This window comes from Cololabis saira, chromosome 12 (assembly GCF_033807715.1).
Source record: "Cololabis saira isolate AMF1-May2022 chromosome 12, fColSai1.1, whole genome shotgun sequence".
NCBI classification, from domain to species: domain Eukaryota; kingdom Metazoa; phylum Chordata; class Actinopteri; order Beloniformes; family Belonidae; genus Cololabis; species Cololabis saira.
In genome coordinates this window covers 24,939,289-24,954,439 of record NC_084598.1, presented here as the reverse complement: position 1 = coordinate 24,954,439, position 15,151 = coordinate 24,939,289, and the positions used below count along the sequence as shown (strand labels likewise).

The following is a 15,151-nucleotide window of genomic DNA, read 5'->3' as shown; positions in this document are numbered from 1 at the left end:
AATTACTCATAGATTTCATCTTCATTGCTTCTCCCACAGGAAAGTGCCGTCCAGCAATCCGTTGCCATAGAGACACCCACAGAACCCACAACCTACTCCTACCAGCATAACAAGTGAAGAGGTTAGTTCCGTGCGAGCATGCGTCTTATCCAGTAAACACATGTCCTGTGCTGCTGTCTGGCTGAAAAAAGGGGGGGCACTGCACGCAGAAGCAGCTCATTTCTAACCCGTTGGTCTCCATGTCAGATCTTCCTCTGGTGCCTGGAGTGACTCTCAAGGCGTTGACACTTGGGGGGACACGGACTGTTCCACACAAAGGACAAAAGAAAAGATACTTTCCATAAACTCCTCTTTTAAAGGAAACTCTTTTACTCTGACAACCAAGCAAAGTGGGAGTATGATGGGGAAACAGGAGGAACACAAAAAGGAGCATCTATTTTGATAACAGTCAAGAAAACAGTCACACACTATACACACATATAAAAGGTTTCATGGGCTTTTCTAATGCCAGAGTGAAACCAGGAAAAGAACATTTCAACATCACCTTGTGGTTTTTCTTTGTTTGTTTTTTTAGTCATGTGTTGTTTTAACCTTTTGTAAGATGTGTCGATTTTTCACTTGCTTTTTTTTTTATCCAATATTTTCGGGCTTTGACCTGCCTTTTTGTACATAATTCTTTATTTTGGTTTGTTTCTGTTGTCGTGTGCCCTGATTTGATTGATTTGCGCATAATATTTAAGACTGAACTCTTTCTAAAGCTGATGGCTCATGTAGTGTACAGAAATGGATCAACATACTGTAGGTTCTGTTGACATCTCTTTCTTTCTGGCACTTCACTCACAAGTAGTTAATAGGTCAAACAGTATCGACAAAGCTTTAGACAATCAGAAGAGTACAAAGAGGTGAAAAAAATATTCGGATGGCAGATTTAACAGGAGGGACTTCTTTAAAAGAAATAAGCTGAAATAAAGCATTCCAGATAAGGTGGCATGCAAAAGTGGAAGCAATAATTTCTTTTAAGTGAGTAGCTTTGATGAGGATCTGATTTCCAAAAGGTATGATGTTAAATAAGACATGTCTTTGTCTTAAAAAAAAAATTCTTGCTTGTTTCTGTAATTCAAAACATAAAATAAAAGAAGACAAGCATCCAAATCAAAAGGGGGTATGAACTAACAACCGTGTCCTTGTAAAGCGATCCACAAGTTTCCGTCCCTGTTGTGGGGACATTTATCCTCTATTTGGAAAACAGTTCTGGCTCTGAGAAATTCTTCGGTTGTCTTCCTCGGCTTGCTCGTCTGAAGTCGGACCATATATATGAGTGCCATGGACAAAATGTTCAGCTTGCACCTCCTGGAGGTAGTTTGATAGGCTTCTTCATTTTTAATGATTGCTTCCAGAGTTTAACGGGATGTAATTACGTCCGTTCTTTGTTGAATCACTCCGCCATGCCCCTGGCTGCAGCACAAACCCAAAGCGTGGTCAGTTCACCCTTGTGCTCAAGAGGAGTTTTGTCTCAATCTAACTTATCTTATCATACTCTAAATTTCCAGCAGTCAATGAAACATGTCTCCAAAATGCATCCGTCATGCTTAGATGCTAATTTGTAAACATAAAATGATGTAAGAGGAGTTTTCCTCCGACTCCTCCATGAATAGCGTATGTGTGTAGGTGTGACTGCACAGTGAAACAGTAAACAGTCCGCTAAATGTTCTTGGAGGTATTTTACAGTGTTTTGCTTTACCTCAATTAACTGAAAAACTTTCTGGCTTCTTAACCACCACGTCTTAGTATGCTCCATTAAAATGCTTTTCTGTCTTTCTATGGCCTTTTCGTACTCTGTGGGCATAAATTATTAACATTTTTAGACTGCCAGGCAGCTACTTAGAGGAGCGAATGTCCGCTTGGGTGCTGAGTGGATATTTGAAGAAGGAAGCTCAGCCCTGCCCTCTGATTATAATGGTTTTAGGTGCTCAAACATTTTCAAGGTGCCACTTTAACATTGCAAAACCAAAAATATTCCCCCAAATTTGCTTAAAAGAGAGTATCTAATATTTGGTCTTCATTGCGTCCTCTACTCACCTGACCGATCGCAGTAACAGAAATTTAAAGTTGAAACTTTTGCATGCCACTGCATTATTGTTATCAGTTATCAGAGTAAGTTTACTCTAAGCTGCTCCCCACGAAGGAATCCAAAGTTGCTCAACAGGGATCAAAACACACAAAGCTGCCTGTAATAGAGATGTGTTCAGGCATCACGTTGAGTCATTTCAGTTACTTTAACAACAAAATTAAGCCTGACAGCTTGAACTTTACAGTGTAGAAGTTCCTGTGTCATCTGCTTTTGTCATGTCCCCTTGACAAAAGAGGACGCTTCATTTCCACTGATCTGATTAGCTTTTGCATTTTCAGAAAAAAAAAAAAAAAACACTATTTAGTTGGATTATTCTGGGCAGTGTAGAGATTCTTTGATACTGGCCATAGACGTGTCTACATCTACTTTAGCATTTTTGTTTTTTACCTTCACATTTTTTTTTAACATTTGTTATTTAATTTGTTTCCTTTTTCATTTTAATACTTTAAAAATTGAACAGATTTTTCAAAGAGGTTTTGATTTTATTTTTGATAGTGTGTTGTGTGCAGCAAATAGTTAGAAATAGATGATAGGTGCTTTTTAAAAAGAAAAATATTGTGATTATTGTGATCATTTGTCTGGTTGCGTCATTATGTTCTGATTTCATTTTTGATGTGAAAAAGGCTTTAACTTTTTTTTTTTTTTTTAAATACATTTTAGTTCTGTTGGTGTCACAGATGTTGGCACTTTATAAACATGACTCCAGATCATGGATTGATTATGTTTGTTAGGTTCAGATGCATTGTTACAGAGTTGAACCCCATGCAGTTGGGATCAATGTTTGAGAAAAATATGCTCAAAAAACCTCAACTTACCTCATTCTGCCAGAGCAATGTAGATGCAGTTTGTGTACAAGATTCATCTGCGATGACCAACTGCAGTTGGTGTCATGGCTGTTCACAGCTGGTACTGTGTCCACATCGTTTAACTCTTCCGTCCAATGTTTGGAAAAACCCGCCCAAGGTCTGATGATCTATGCAATTAATTTATTAGCCGTATAAATGCAATACTGCAAATATCAGATACACCTCATAATATGCCAATAGAACACCTCAAAATGTGGCTTTATGTTCTGGATGACGTAATACTTCTTTATCTTACATTATAATTTTTATTTTGTCGTTACACGTCGGGTTCATTAATTCTTAGCTAAATTGCTACATTAAAAGGGAACTAGTTCACACCAAAATGTGGTTGCTACTAAGACTGTAGTAATTTACACAAACAAAACAAAAAAAGATAAGAACCAAGTGTGTTTGAAAGCATGAAGGTTGGTGTTGATACTAAATAAAAACACCCTGTATTGTGTTAAATGTGACTCACTATTAAATCCAGTTTTTTTTTTAAAGTTGGGAGCCCATTAACTCCTTTTTTTAAACATGCTTACTTGCTAAATGATTTTTGCCCATTTCTTTCCTTAAACCATGAAATGTTCATTTCCTTATAAGAAACTATAACTTCACAAAAATGCCTTAGATTTCACTGGAAGGGATTGTGAAATGCTCCCCAGATTTTGGGGGCTTGGCGTCTGACTGGAATTCTTTTCATGCACTGCAAACATTGAAGTTGTTTTTATTCTTTTAACAGGAATAAATGAAGCAGAAGTTTTTTATTTCTTCTGTGTGCTCCATTGTCATGCCATTGTTTTAATCCAAAGCATTGAAGAATAAAAATGTTCTGGCTTGAGTCAAAATACCAACAGCTGCTAATTTTGGATTTCTCTCTTAGTTGAAGGTCATTCAATATTTCACACGAGGTCAACTTCCAATTAATTTTTCATTTCTGTTCATGACATCTTTTCTGCATCAACCTCTCCTCAGTATGTGTGACACGGTGCAGGATTTTGTTTCCCTTGGTTGGGAAGAAAAAACAAAAAAAACTTTTTTTTTTTTTTTTAATAAATGTTTTTTCCACTGTGGTTTCTGTGCTTTTATTTCTGCTGGTTATATAGTGCAAAATATACTGCATTTATTGTAAATAAGCCAAAAAGTGTACAGATTCTCTCATATTTATAAAATGTGGCACTTTCACATCAGTCAGATTTGGAGATAACACAAACCACGTAATAACTGATCATTTATTTCCAATACAGTTTTGTTTGAATAAAAAAGGAAAATTCTTTTAAATGTTTATTACACAGTACGTTCTAAGTTTTAAGTATATACAAAATTCAAAATATACTGAATATGCATCAAAAGTTGCTGTGGAAAGAAAAGACAACTCTCAAATACATAAAATAGACTTTTTACACTCTTATCAATAATAGTGAACAAGGAAATGGCAAAACTTCATTACCCTGCTGTTTTAGGTTGTAACATTTCTGTTACACGTAAGTCAGTGACGGTAAGACATTCTTTTTATTCATTAAAAAAAAAAAAAAAAAAAAAATCATACTCTGAGGCAACAAGTTTGAAGACTTTTGTGCACTTTAGTCAGAGTTCAGAAAAAAAAACACTTTAGGTTTAATGTTTATACTGCCTAATATACCTGCACCAGACAGTCAATCAGTACATGGAGTGATCAACAGAAAAATAAGACCAATTACTCTGAGAAAGCAAATAACTGGTAGTTGGCACCCCTTTTGAATTAAAAGTTAAAAGTCTTTTGCCTAAATAGAGAGGATTTTAGTGTAGATGCCGTTCAGATTGGTCAACTCCTTTGCATCTTATGAAGAGTATCAAAATACTAATACTCTAACCAGAAAATCCACTCATGTAAACAAAAACATTGAGCAAACAATGCACCTCAGAGTATGATTTGTAGCTCAGTAAAAGTACAATTTCGAAAACAGTTCTGCCTAGGCAACATGCAGCAGCTCAGCTGCTATGCTGCTGCTCAGCTGGTGCATCAAAACTGAATGAACTGGATTGACTGGGAGGCAGTGATTCATGCTGCTGCAGCAACACCCCATCATCCACCAGATGATGTTGGCTTACTTGGCCTTTGAGGATGGACGCAGCTGGTTGCTGATCTGAGGAGCTGGTCTGCAAGTCTGTCAGTAAAAAGGGCCACAGTCAGTGGGTCCTCCTGAGGAGCGCAGCTCAATCACCTTTTGAGCTGCAAACTAACTGTACAAATTTCCACTCTCCGTCCTGACATCACAAAAGCCTGCGGTTCAAAATCTCCCAAACCATTCTTCTTCTGAAGTAGGGCATGTGTTTCTGTCAATAAGAAAAGAGAGGTTTTCCATTTCTAGGTCAATAACGTCAACATAGGGAGCACAGATCTTTAAAAGGTGGTATTTGTGATTACCTGTGTGAATGTGATAGGCTTGTCTTTGGTAATGTAATCTGCATATTTACATGTGAACATTCCACAGTCGCTACCATTCATCTGCTGTGGGATTTCCTACAAGAAAAGTAGAAATGCTGCTGTTATTTTAAATGTTTAAGATATGATTACGTTTTTCAATGGGAATGCAAGTAGCCCCACTAATTCAACAAATCACACTGAAATTGCTTAATTAAATATACAAAGTCTGAACATGAACCAATAACCTGTTGAAATATATGTAAAGGTTTCTCAACTAAAAATATAAGATGAATAGAAACAAAAGTGATCCGTGTAAAATAATAACAATCCTCAATTGTAACATTACACCTGGAATTGATCTTATAAATAAAACCCATGCATAAAAGACAATTTGGTAAAGCAGACTCAGGAAGTTCAGCTCTTGTGCATGTAGGACTTACATTCTGGTCTTTGCTGTGCAGAATCCAGCCTTCCGTAACCATTTCTTTGCCCTTCTTGTCCTTACATTCATGTTGAAGGTATTCACTGTTGAGACAAATTTAGGGCATGTAAAGTTACATTTAGTTATTTTAATGCGTATTCCACAGTAAGAAAGACAAAAGGTGAAAGAAACCTACAGTAATGTCAGGCAAGCGTCAAGATTGGTTCCTCCCATAGAATCAAAGTACATGACAGACTTTTTGCGGAAATCCACCACCTGAAAAGAATAGTAAGACAATTAGGGGGTGAAGAAAAAACAAATCCTAAAACATCTCATGTAAATATCATGACTGTTACTTCCACGTTAGTTAATTGCAGCCATTCAGACTCACAGAGAGGCACCAATGCATCCCCAAGTGGACAGGGACCAACAGTAAGTCTTTAGCAAAGATGTCCATCTTTTTGGTCCAGCGGCGAACAGCAGAATAGCCGCTGCTGCGCAGCTTAGGGTAGAAAAAAGTGTTGAACGTATTGACAGATGGCAGGCTTGGTTTCTTGCTCCGTTCAACCAGCAGGTTCATGTAAAAGTTGATCACCTGACAAATTAAAAGGGTTGACTGTATTAATTGGAAAACCATAAGTGAACATCTCGGACATGTTTTATTTATAAAATAAGGGTCAAGCACTTTAAATGTTTTTATACACGCATATCTAAATGTTATTTCTATCTAAATACTGACAATACACGTACATCTTATGGCTCGTTTTGGTTTTAACATGAGCACCATAGGTACTCACCTCATCGTTGAGCCAGTTGAGGTTGCTGAGCGTTTGCAGGTCTTTTCGTGTAAGGCTGAGACCAAAACCTTCACTTAAAACTTCATGAGGATTACCCCCTCTCATCAGCCCTCTTATTTCAATATCCATTTCCTTAATAGGAAAAATACAACAGCACTTGAGAAATAAACAACAAAATGTTAAAGATAATTACTACTACTACTACTACTACTGCTACTGTCATTTAGCAGACGCTTTTCAGATTCAGAAAAACAACTAAGCAACATGACGATGAAAGTACAGAATAAATGCAGATAAATAAAGCATGTATCGTGTGTACAAAAAATATATAAAATATAAAAATATCTTAAAATGTAAAATAGAATGACTGTAGTGGTATAAAGTGTCGACAGTTTTATCCAGAGCGACTTACAACTGAGAACACGCAAGAACTCATACAGGAGGGCACAACTGGATAAGTGCTGGTCAGATAGCTGTGAGTCCAGTAGGACACAGGTGCTGCCATGTCAGAGCTAGAATTTTATTTTTTGTTCCCTTCCCACCCAAAACAACAGTCCTTTTATACAAAAAAGCTACATCTTAAAAGACACAATCATATGACTGTCTTGTCATAAGTGCATGCAGCTTACTCAGTACTGTCATGCAAAGAGCTGGGCAAATTTTCTAACTAATTCTGATGAGTGGAGAAGTTTACTCAATGCAGAAGAGCTCCTGAAACGAGTTGAGTCTATAGCTTGGTCTTAAAAGTAGGTACGGGCCTTGTAGGTCAGACAGAGTTTGGTAAGTCGTTCCACCATCGGGGAACAATGGAGGAGAAGAGTCTGGCTACTGATTTCACGCTACGTGGTTGTGGAAGCACCAAGCGTCTTTCACTGGCTTAGCAGAGCTGTCGAGAGGGAGTGCAGCTCTGGATGAAGGAGTGAAGGTAGGCAGGAACCGTTTGGCTAATTGTTTGGTAAGCCAAATTCAATTAAAAACAAATCACAGCACCACTGAATTTAACATTTAGATGGGATTTGTACCTTGAAGACCTACTGTTGGATTAGCTTGTGTATTCGGGTTATTCATCAAAATGCATAGTTAACATTTCCAGCAGTTCAAGATACGATGAGCATACATACCTCCGTGAATTCAGGAAATTCTGGTGCCTCATCCAAAGGCCTTGGTTTTTCTGTCACACGAGTCACAGGGACCTCTTTCTCCAAAGGAACTCGAACATGGACTTCCACATCTGGGCTGCGTTGTCCCTCGTCAGACAAGCGCTTTAGAATCATAGACATTGATACAAGAATGGATAAATCAATAAACATAAATGGGGAAAAAAAAGAAAAGAAAGAAGAACCTTAGAAAGAGCAGCATGATGGTCAGGACTCACCTGTTTCAGCAGCCGGGCAGCCAGGGCCTCCTGCTCTTCTATTTGTCTCCGTCTTTCTCTCGCTCGACAGTCATACATACTGCTCCTAAACACAGGAAAGGAAGAAGAAAGAAAAAGGGTTTTTATTCTTTGCTCAATCCAAATATAATATTAACACAATTGAATGCATTGTAGTATACATACAATTCCTTGATCCATAATTCAGCTTGGAAATATGGCACACTGAAAGAAGAGAAAAATATAATGTTCATTTATATTCATGTTCATAAAACCAAAACGCCTTATGTACTTTCTTTGTTACTTCTCAAACTTTTGGAAATGCAACAAAAATGTTAATTGATGCGTTTAAAAATGTCATAGACATGAGTTAAAAAGAAATACTTTCCAGGGTTGTCACTAACCCACTCTATTAAAATTAGTATAAAAGCATAATCTATCTCAGGCTCTTTTCCCCCACAAGCAAAGACATGATGTGGCTCTTCTTACCAAACCACGTCAGACAATTACTGTTACATCACTGTTATATCATCAATACATTAAAAAGTATAATGTACTACATATACATGGCCAACAATAAAATAATTATTTACCTTATTAAAAAATAAGACTGTAAGAGTTTGGGAACAAAAGAGCTGAAAAACGCTTTTTGTGGACGAAGGAAAAACTTGAGTTGTTTATTTCAGTCTCTCGTAACAACTGCCCCGTTACAAACGGTACAGAACACTAACTGAAAACTCATCGTCATCATTAATAACGGCTAGATGCTTGTGCAGACTTTTCTGGAAACTGAGTTTGTAATAACCCAACATTTCAAATGGTAAAGAATTTGATTTAAAAAAAAAGAAAGCAGTTTAACAAAACAACAACAAAATAGCAACAGTGACCAAAAGCCAATACTAACCTGGAACTGTCCTGCCTTTTACTTTTTTTCTCATGAACTATAATTACAGAGTCGCCATCATGAACTGAAAGAAAAGAAAAGGTGTATTAAGACCCATGATAATTTACATTTGTAAGAAAATATAGTATATATATATAGTTTAATTGTTAGCATTCATCTCCCCATTGTGTTTGACATGCACGTATCTCACTTGATGACTGTGTGTCCTGAGAGGTGTTGTCCTGTAAAGCTGATGGGGAAGGAGCAGATGTGAGTGCAGCTGCTCTGCTGGAGTTGATGTCTGAGTCTTGAGACCACATCTGGATTCCTGGCTTAAGGGAAGCTCCCACTGGGCTGTGGAGGTTGCTGGAGCACTGGCTAGACATCCCTCTGGGGCTGGGAGGGCTACTGGCTCGCTCTGAAGTTCCTGCTCCTGCTGACCCAGTTGGTGAAGAGATTCGTAGTGGTCTGCAGCTGGTGAGGAAGCTGGTGCTGGAGAGATAACAAAAAGAGTTGAAGGAATAAGAAGGCAGATATCATCTAGACAGTTATGTGAAGATGCTGACAGCAATGACAGGGAATGGCTATCATATATAGTTTTCTAAAATGTCAATTCCAGCTATATGCAGTTAAAGATTGGTGCACAGATCTTTCATTCTGTAATAATAAATGTGTGAAGTTTTCTTGTTCAGGCATGTTATTTTGCCTTCTACGGTTGTTTTATTCTATTGTTTTATTCCTAGTGTGAACGGTTATTCTAACAGTAGCAATATCGACCTTTAATTTTCTTCTTCTGGGGTTTTTTATACTGCGATTCAGTTTAACCGGTGAAGCTGAGCTGGCGAGTTTAGTATACGAAATCATTTTAATTTGTGTTAAATATCATAAATATGTCTGTGAAATTAATATAAGGATGTTTATATTTACATGTTTTTCAGTTAATTACCTGCTGACAGCACGATTGCTGCTTAAGTTTGCATGTTTGGAGTTGCTAACGAGGAAAATAAACCCGTGGAAAGACAACGGTTGTGTGTTGGAGCTGAGTGTGAAACTGTTTCACCGGTCAAGCGCAACCCGTGAGGTGGGATTTATTAGTCCAACAACGTTAGGCTGGTAAAAAAACATACAAATAATACTAATAATAATAATATTGTTTTGCCACAAAACACTTGCATATTTAACTTTCTGGAATGCATGGAGATAAAAACCTATCCTCCAAAATTATAAAAAATAATTTATATGTTTGCAGAGCCCCACTTGAGAAATGGTTTAATTCCTACAGTACTCTTTCTTGTGTCGTCTTAGGTATGTCTTATTACTATTTAAAGTCTCTTGTGTTTGTTTGCATACGTACAAATCTCGGTGTGACCTCACAATGGTGTGTGAGCTGCCGTTCTGAAGGAAAGACGAATGACCCCCAGAAACCATGGTCAGAAGCTGCCTGTAGATTTCCCTCTCCTCTTCATGCACAGACTGAGAAACAAGTAAACAACGGAATTAACAATGAAACAGATTATCTGAATCAGAGAAAATGAAACCATGTCTTACTGCTCTGATGTCTGACCTCCTGTGCTGTGCAGTGGGATTTGGTCCCGCGTTGGCGACTCGACAGAGTGCTGTGAGTCGTGGTCTGCACCATTTTAATGGGAAAGGTCTTCTCATACATGCTGGTGCAGGAGCTTCTCGACGAACCCACTCCACCACACAAACTAAAGATGTTTAAAAAAAGAAAAAAAGTGACATTCTTTCATAGAATCAGTAGATGATTTACTGAAACAGAGGGGCTAATTGCTTTGAAAAAAAAAGGAATACCTTGAAGTTCCACATGATCTGACGTTAAGGGGCCTCCCTAACCTTGGGAAGGGCAATTGAGGGGTGGTGGGGGGTGACATGTTGACCGAGTGTCCATTTGTTTTTGGCACCTCACGATGTGTGGGACTCATGCACACCTGTCGCCTGCAGACTTTTGATCCCATAATGGTTTTATCATTACGCAACCACTCTGGAATTGGGGGGAAATTTGAAAACAAAAGCATCAGTATTATAATTGACTTTTTCAAAATACTATAAGGCCTCTATACCATAGCGACTTAATTTTATCAGAAACTTGAGACTACAGTGAAGCAGGACTGGGTCCAGCCAAAATGACAGAAAAGAGTGCGAGGGCAAAACACCATTAACACTCTTTAAAATTCATAAGAGAGACTCAAAAGGAACATTATCTCTGTACTAAGAAAAAACTAAGAAAAAAAGTGAGTGGCCATGTGTGTTGCTGCATCATATATGACAAAGATGCTCAGCATACAAATAATATACTGAAACCTTAAGAAACATGAATGCTTTTTCCTTACATCTAGAAAGGGTTTTTAACCATTTAATAATTATTTCTTTTAAGTTGTAATTTTATATCAAAGTATTTTTTCCATTGTTAATGTGCATCAGATAGATTGATACAGTAATACAGTAAATCTGCCTCATATGAAGACACAGCTTTCTAATGGACTGAGGTATACCACAACATTTGAAAGGTTGGCCATGTAAATGTAAATGCTAAATCTTACACAAAGGCTGAAGTGATAGTTTTACCTGATTTGGATGTTTTCCAGTCCAAGGTTGTTGAGGGAGCAGCAAATGTCTCATCCAAAGAGTTCCTCTCAACAATCTTCCAACAAAAACACATGAAGTTTAAACAAAAGTCAAAGGTAGGGCTGTTAAAGTATTAATGAAATTATTGTTCTGTTCACTTTAAACAACTATTGATATTTAGATTAATTGTGTAAGTGCCTTTGAATGTCTCAAAGTTTATGAGCTGTCCTTTTTTTCTCTAGGAAACAAAATTTTACAGAAGCCATGTAGTGCAATTCAAATAAATTCATGACAATACTGTCAACAGATGCTCATTGATGTGCATCAACTATTGGCAGTTAGAAGGCTTCTTTTTCTGTCCGACTACTCATGAGTACTTCACACAACCTCACATCTAACAAGGAAAATAAAATCCCTATTAATCCAACTAAAATACAGCAATCAGGCAATTCAACTAACTGTGAAAAGACAAGTAAAATGCGTTGGGACAGCATATGGACTAATGCCTCCAAAACTGAAACCTTACCGGCCTCCCTGTCCAGATTGCTCCTGATGTTGAAGGCTGTGGCTCTCCAGGATGAGAATCAGAAGAGGTAGAAAGAATATTTCTCAAATTCGGGCTTACATTATTCCTCATCCACGTAGCCATACTGGTACTATGACTCTTTACTCCTTCAGCTGCAGTCTTGACTGAATCAATAAGATCACCTAGACAGACAATCAAACAATCAGCATGAGGACTTGTAAGCAATACCACCGTAATAAAGCCAATTCCGAAATTTGTTCGCACAATGGTCATACCTGTCAAGTCTCCCGTTTTGGCCGGGAAACTACCGTATTTTACCCCTCGTTCCCGCCGTCCTCCCTTAGTAGTATTTTCCCGTAAATTTACCGTTTTATAATATAATAATTTTTAAAAAGGGATTATTGTGCCTCTACAAACTGAATTGTCACTAACCTCACGAGAACTGTCCCTTGCTGTAGCCTGGGTGGCAGTTCTCGTGAAGTTAGTGGCGACAACGAGAACCAACTCGGAACAGCAAATCAGAGATGGATGGATCGAACGAGAGAGAGAGAAGACATTTCTGCCAGAAAAGCAAAGACTTCGTGTAAATATATCTAAAAATGGGAGCCAGAGACCCACATGAATGAAAATGACAAAGTAAAAGAAAATGTTTCACTTGAAGACAATCAATTTGTATATAAACTGTAAACATTTAAAATAAATAAATGTGCTTTAATTCCACTTTGTGTTTTCATTAAGGCTCTATTGTAGGAATTGTATACATTAGGGCTGAAACGATTCCTCGAATAATTCCGAGTAATTCGATTACAAAAAATGATCGAGGAATTTTCTCTGCCTCGAGTAATCGTTTAATTTTGCAGTTCAACGCAGGGTATTTCGCCCAGACTACATTTAATGGGCACAACGCGCTGACCCCGCGCACGTAAAGGAATAAGAAAGAGGCGGCGGATATGTTTGGTTTTTGTAACATGCCATGCTCAGGCATAGATATATATAAAGTGCTCAGGCAGTCTGCAATGGCCCAGACGGGAGACACATGTAGCTCAGTGCTTAACTTTTATTTTCAATCTAATTCTGGTCCCTTCTCCTATATGTTCCCCCTAACCCGGTACATACATAGGTTCCTCTAAACATCTGTTCCCACTACAGTTTTAACTAAAAGAAAAGGCAGAAAATGTCAGAAAAATAAAACGTAATGAAGCTAACTGGGTAGTTTTCATGTAGTCATTCATGGATAAAACATCAAGCAGCGCTGGTGCCTAGTGTGCTCCAATACAGCAGGGTTCAGAATTTTATTTTGAACACTGCCAAAACTCAAAATGTTATAATTTAACTTAAAACTTAACTAGAACTTAAAATTTGCTTGACACAAATGAAAGTTCAATTGAAACACTTGGGAAAAACACCTAACCTTTTAAGTTATGTGTGTTATCAGGTGTAATGGCATTTTTAGGTTAGAAATAAGAACATTTCTTGGTAAGATCCATAGTTTTTTGAGTGAAGGCAGTGAATTTGGTCAGCTGGTGTAAGTTCAGGGTTTTTAAATGCACAGCCATGACCCTACTGTATTATATAATTTAGTCTTAGTGATGTCAATTAACATCTAACATCTTATGTATATTTATAATTGCTCTTTAACTAAACAAAAATATGTTTTATCCGATTATCCGATCCGGTCCTTCGGTGTGTGCAGGGAGCTCCTAAGGACTTTCTATGACTCTGTGGTAGCGTCTGCTATCTTCTTTGCAGTGGTCTGCTGGAGCTGCGGGAGCTCGGAGAGAGACAGGAAGAGACTGAACCAACTGGTCAGGAGGGCAGGCTCGGTTCTTGGTTGTGCTCTGGACTCTGCTGAGGAGGTGGGTGAGAGGAGGATGCTGGTCAAGCTGAACTCCATCATGAACAACCCCTCTCACCCCCTACATGACACTGTGGGAGCCCTAGGTAGCTCCTTCAGCCAAAGACTGCTCCCCCCGCGCTGCAAGAAGGAACTCTACCGCAGGTCCTTCATCCCCACAGCCATCAGACTGTACAATAAGAAACTGTAGCCACCCTTGTGCAACAAACCTGTCTCTTTAAAAGTGCAATAACCACTAATACATCACGTATTTTTGAAAATATTTGTAAATATCTTGTAAATATTATCCGTTTATTTTGTGTTTACTACTTTTTTTGTGTGTGTTTTTAACTGAATTTCTCCTCTGGGAGATTAATAAAGTCTACTATTCTATTCTATTAATCGATGGAATTTTCAGTAGAATACTCGATTACTAAAATATTCGATAGCTGCAGCCCTACTTGTAAACCTGTCTTAAAATGTAATACTGGACCTCGGTTGGGCGGGTGGCGGAAAATGTCCCGTATTTTTTAAATCCAAAACTTGACAGGTATGACAATGGTAGAGTTGAGTGAAAATGCAAATTACCCATTCGTGACTTCTTAACCATTAAGACTTCTTGGTCGATGGTATCGTCCTCCTCCAAACTACAGAGAAAAGCAGAGATAAAACAACTTCAGTCAGTGCAGCTCAGTGTAATCATGTGCCCGGTGTCGGACTGGTTCAGCCCTGAGAGAACAACTAAAGCTGCTGCAGCTCGGTACCATTCAATGGGTCTTTTCCTCCGTGCTGGAGCGAGCCCCGGTGCCGGGTGTCCGTGTGAGTACTCCTCCTCAGCCGGCTCACCGTTGCGGAGATTACCCAGGCTGGTCTCGAGCCACCCGTAGATTTTATTCAACATGGCTCAAAAGTTTCAGAAATAACGCTGGTTTAAAAGGCAAACTGCTCCCCCGTTACCGATCTAACCGTTAATATATAAAACAAAACCAAACACGCACTGCTTCATTCGACTGAGGTAGATGAACCGGAGCCGTTTCAGGGGCGAGCCGCGCACGCAGGTCGCATTTTACCGTTTTACTTGAGACGCAACACTTAGCGCGTTAGCTCCGAGCTAGCTGCCCGAGCTAGCCCGCTAGCTAGCGCTGTTAGCTGCGAGGCTAATTTAGTGAAGTATGTTTAAAATCCAACGGGAATGCGGTAAGTCGCTGGGAACACGGTCGGAAATTTTGCCATCATTTTGAAACGTAACCTTAACTGATTAAATGCAATTGATGTAACTAAAAACACTGCAAATAAACACGTTGAAGAAGAACATCTCCCGCTTCTTCCTCATTCAAAACCACAACATG

At 38.5% G+C, this 15,151-nt stretch overlaps 2 protein-coding genes across 4 annotated transcripts in view; one reads left to right on the top strand and one right to left on the bottom strand.

Moving 5' to 3' along the window:
- The window catches only part of rbms2b (RNA binding motif, single stranded interacting protein 2b), a 20,456-nt gene extending 16,415 nt beyond the window's left edge, over positions 1-4,041 (top strand). For all 3 annotated transcript variants that reach the window (XM_061736120.1, XM_061736121.1, XM_061736119.1), the window contains 2 exons: positions 40-121; positions 247-4,041. In XM_061736120.1, the coding sequence (XP_061592104.1) occupies positions 40-117 (78 nt within the window). In that variant the 3' untranslated portion in view covers positions 118-121; positions 247-4,041. The remainder of the gene's footprint in view (positions 1-39; positions 122-246) is intronic.
- Positions 4,024-15,151, bottom strand: senp1 (SUMO specific peptidase 1). The gene is made up of 18 exons (XM_061736117.1): positions 14,567-15,151; positions 14,391-14,449; positions 11,969-12,150; positions 11,443-11,518; positions 10,669-10,858; positions 10,421-10,565; positions 10,211-10,329; positions 9,068-9,348; positions 8,878-8,941; positions 8,160-8,198; positions 7,977-8,061; positions 7,723-7,863; positions 6,602-6,733; positions 6,196-6,399; positions 6,001-6,080; positions 5,824-5,908; positions 5,384-5,479; positions 4,024-5,292 (listed from the first exon to the last, which is right to left on the bottom strand). Exons 1-18 carry the CDS (start codon positions 14,701-14,703, stop codon positions 5,230-5,232), a joined length of 2,178 nt encoding a protein of 725 aa, XP_061592101.1. The 5' UTR covers positions 14,704-15,151; the 3' UTR covers positions 4,024-5,229.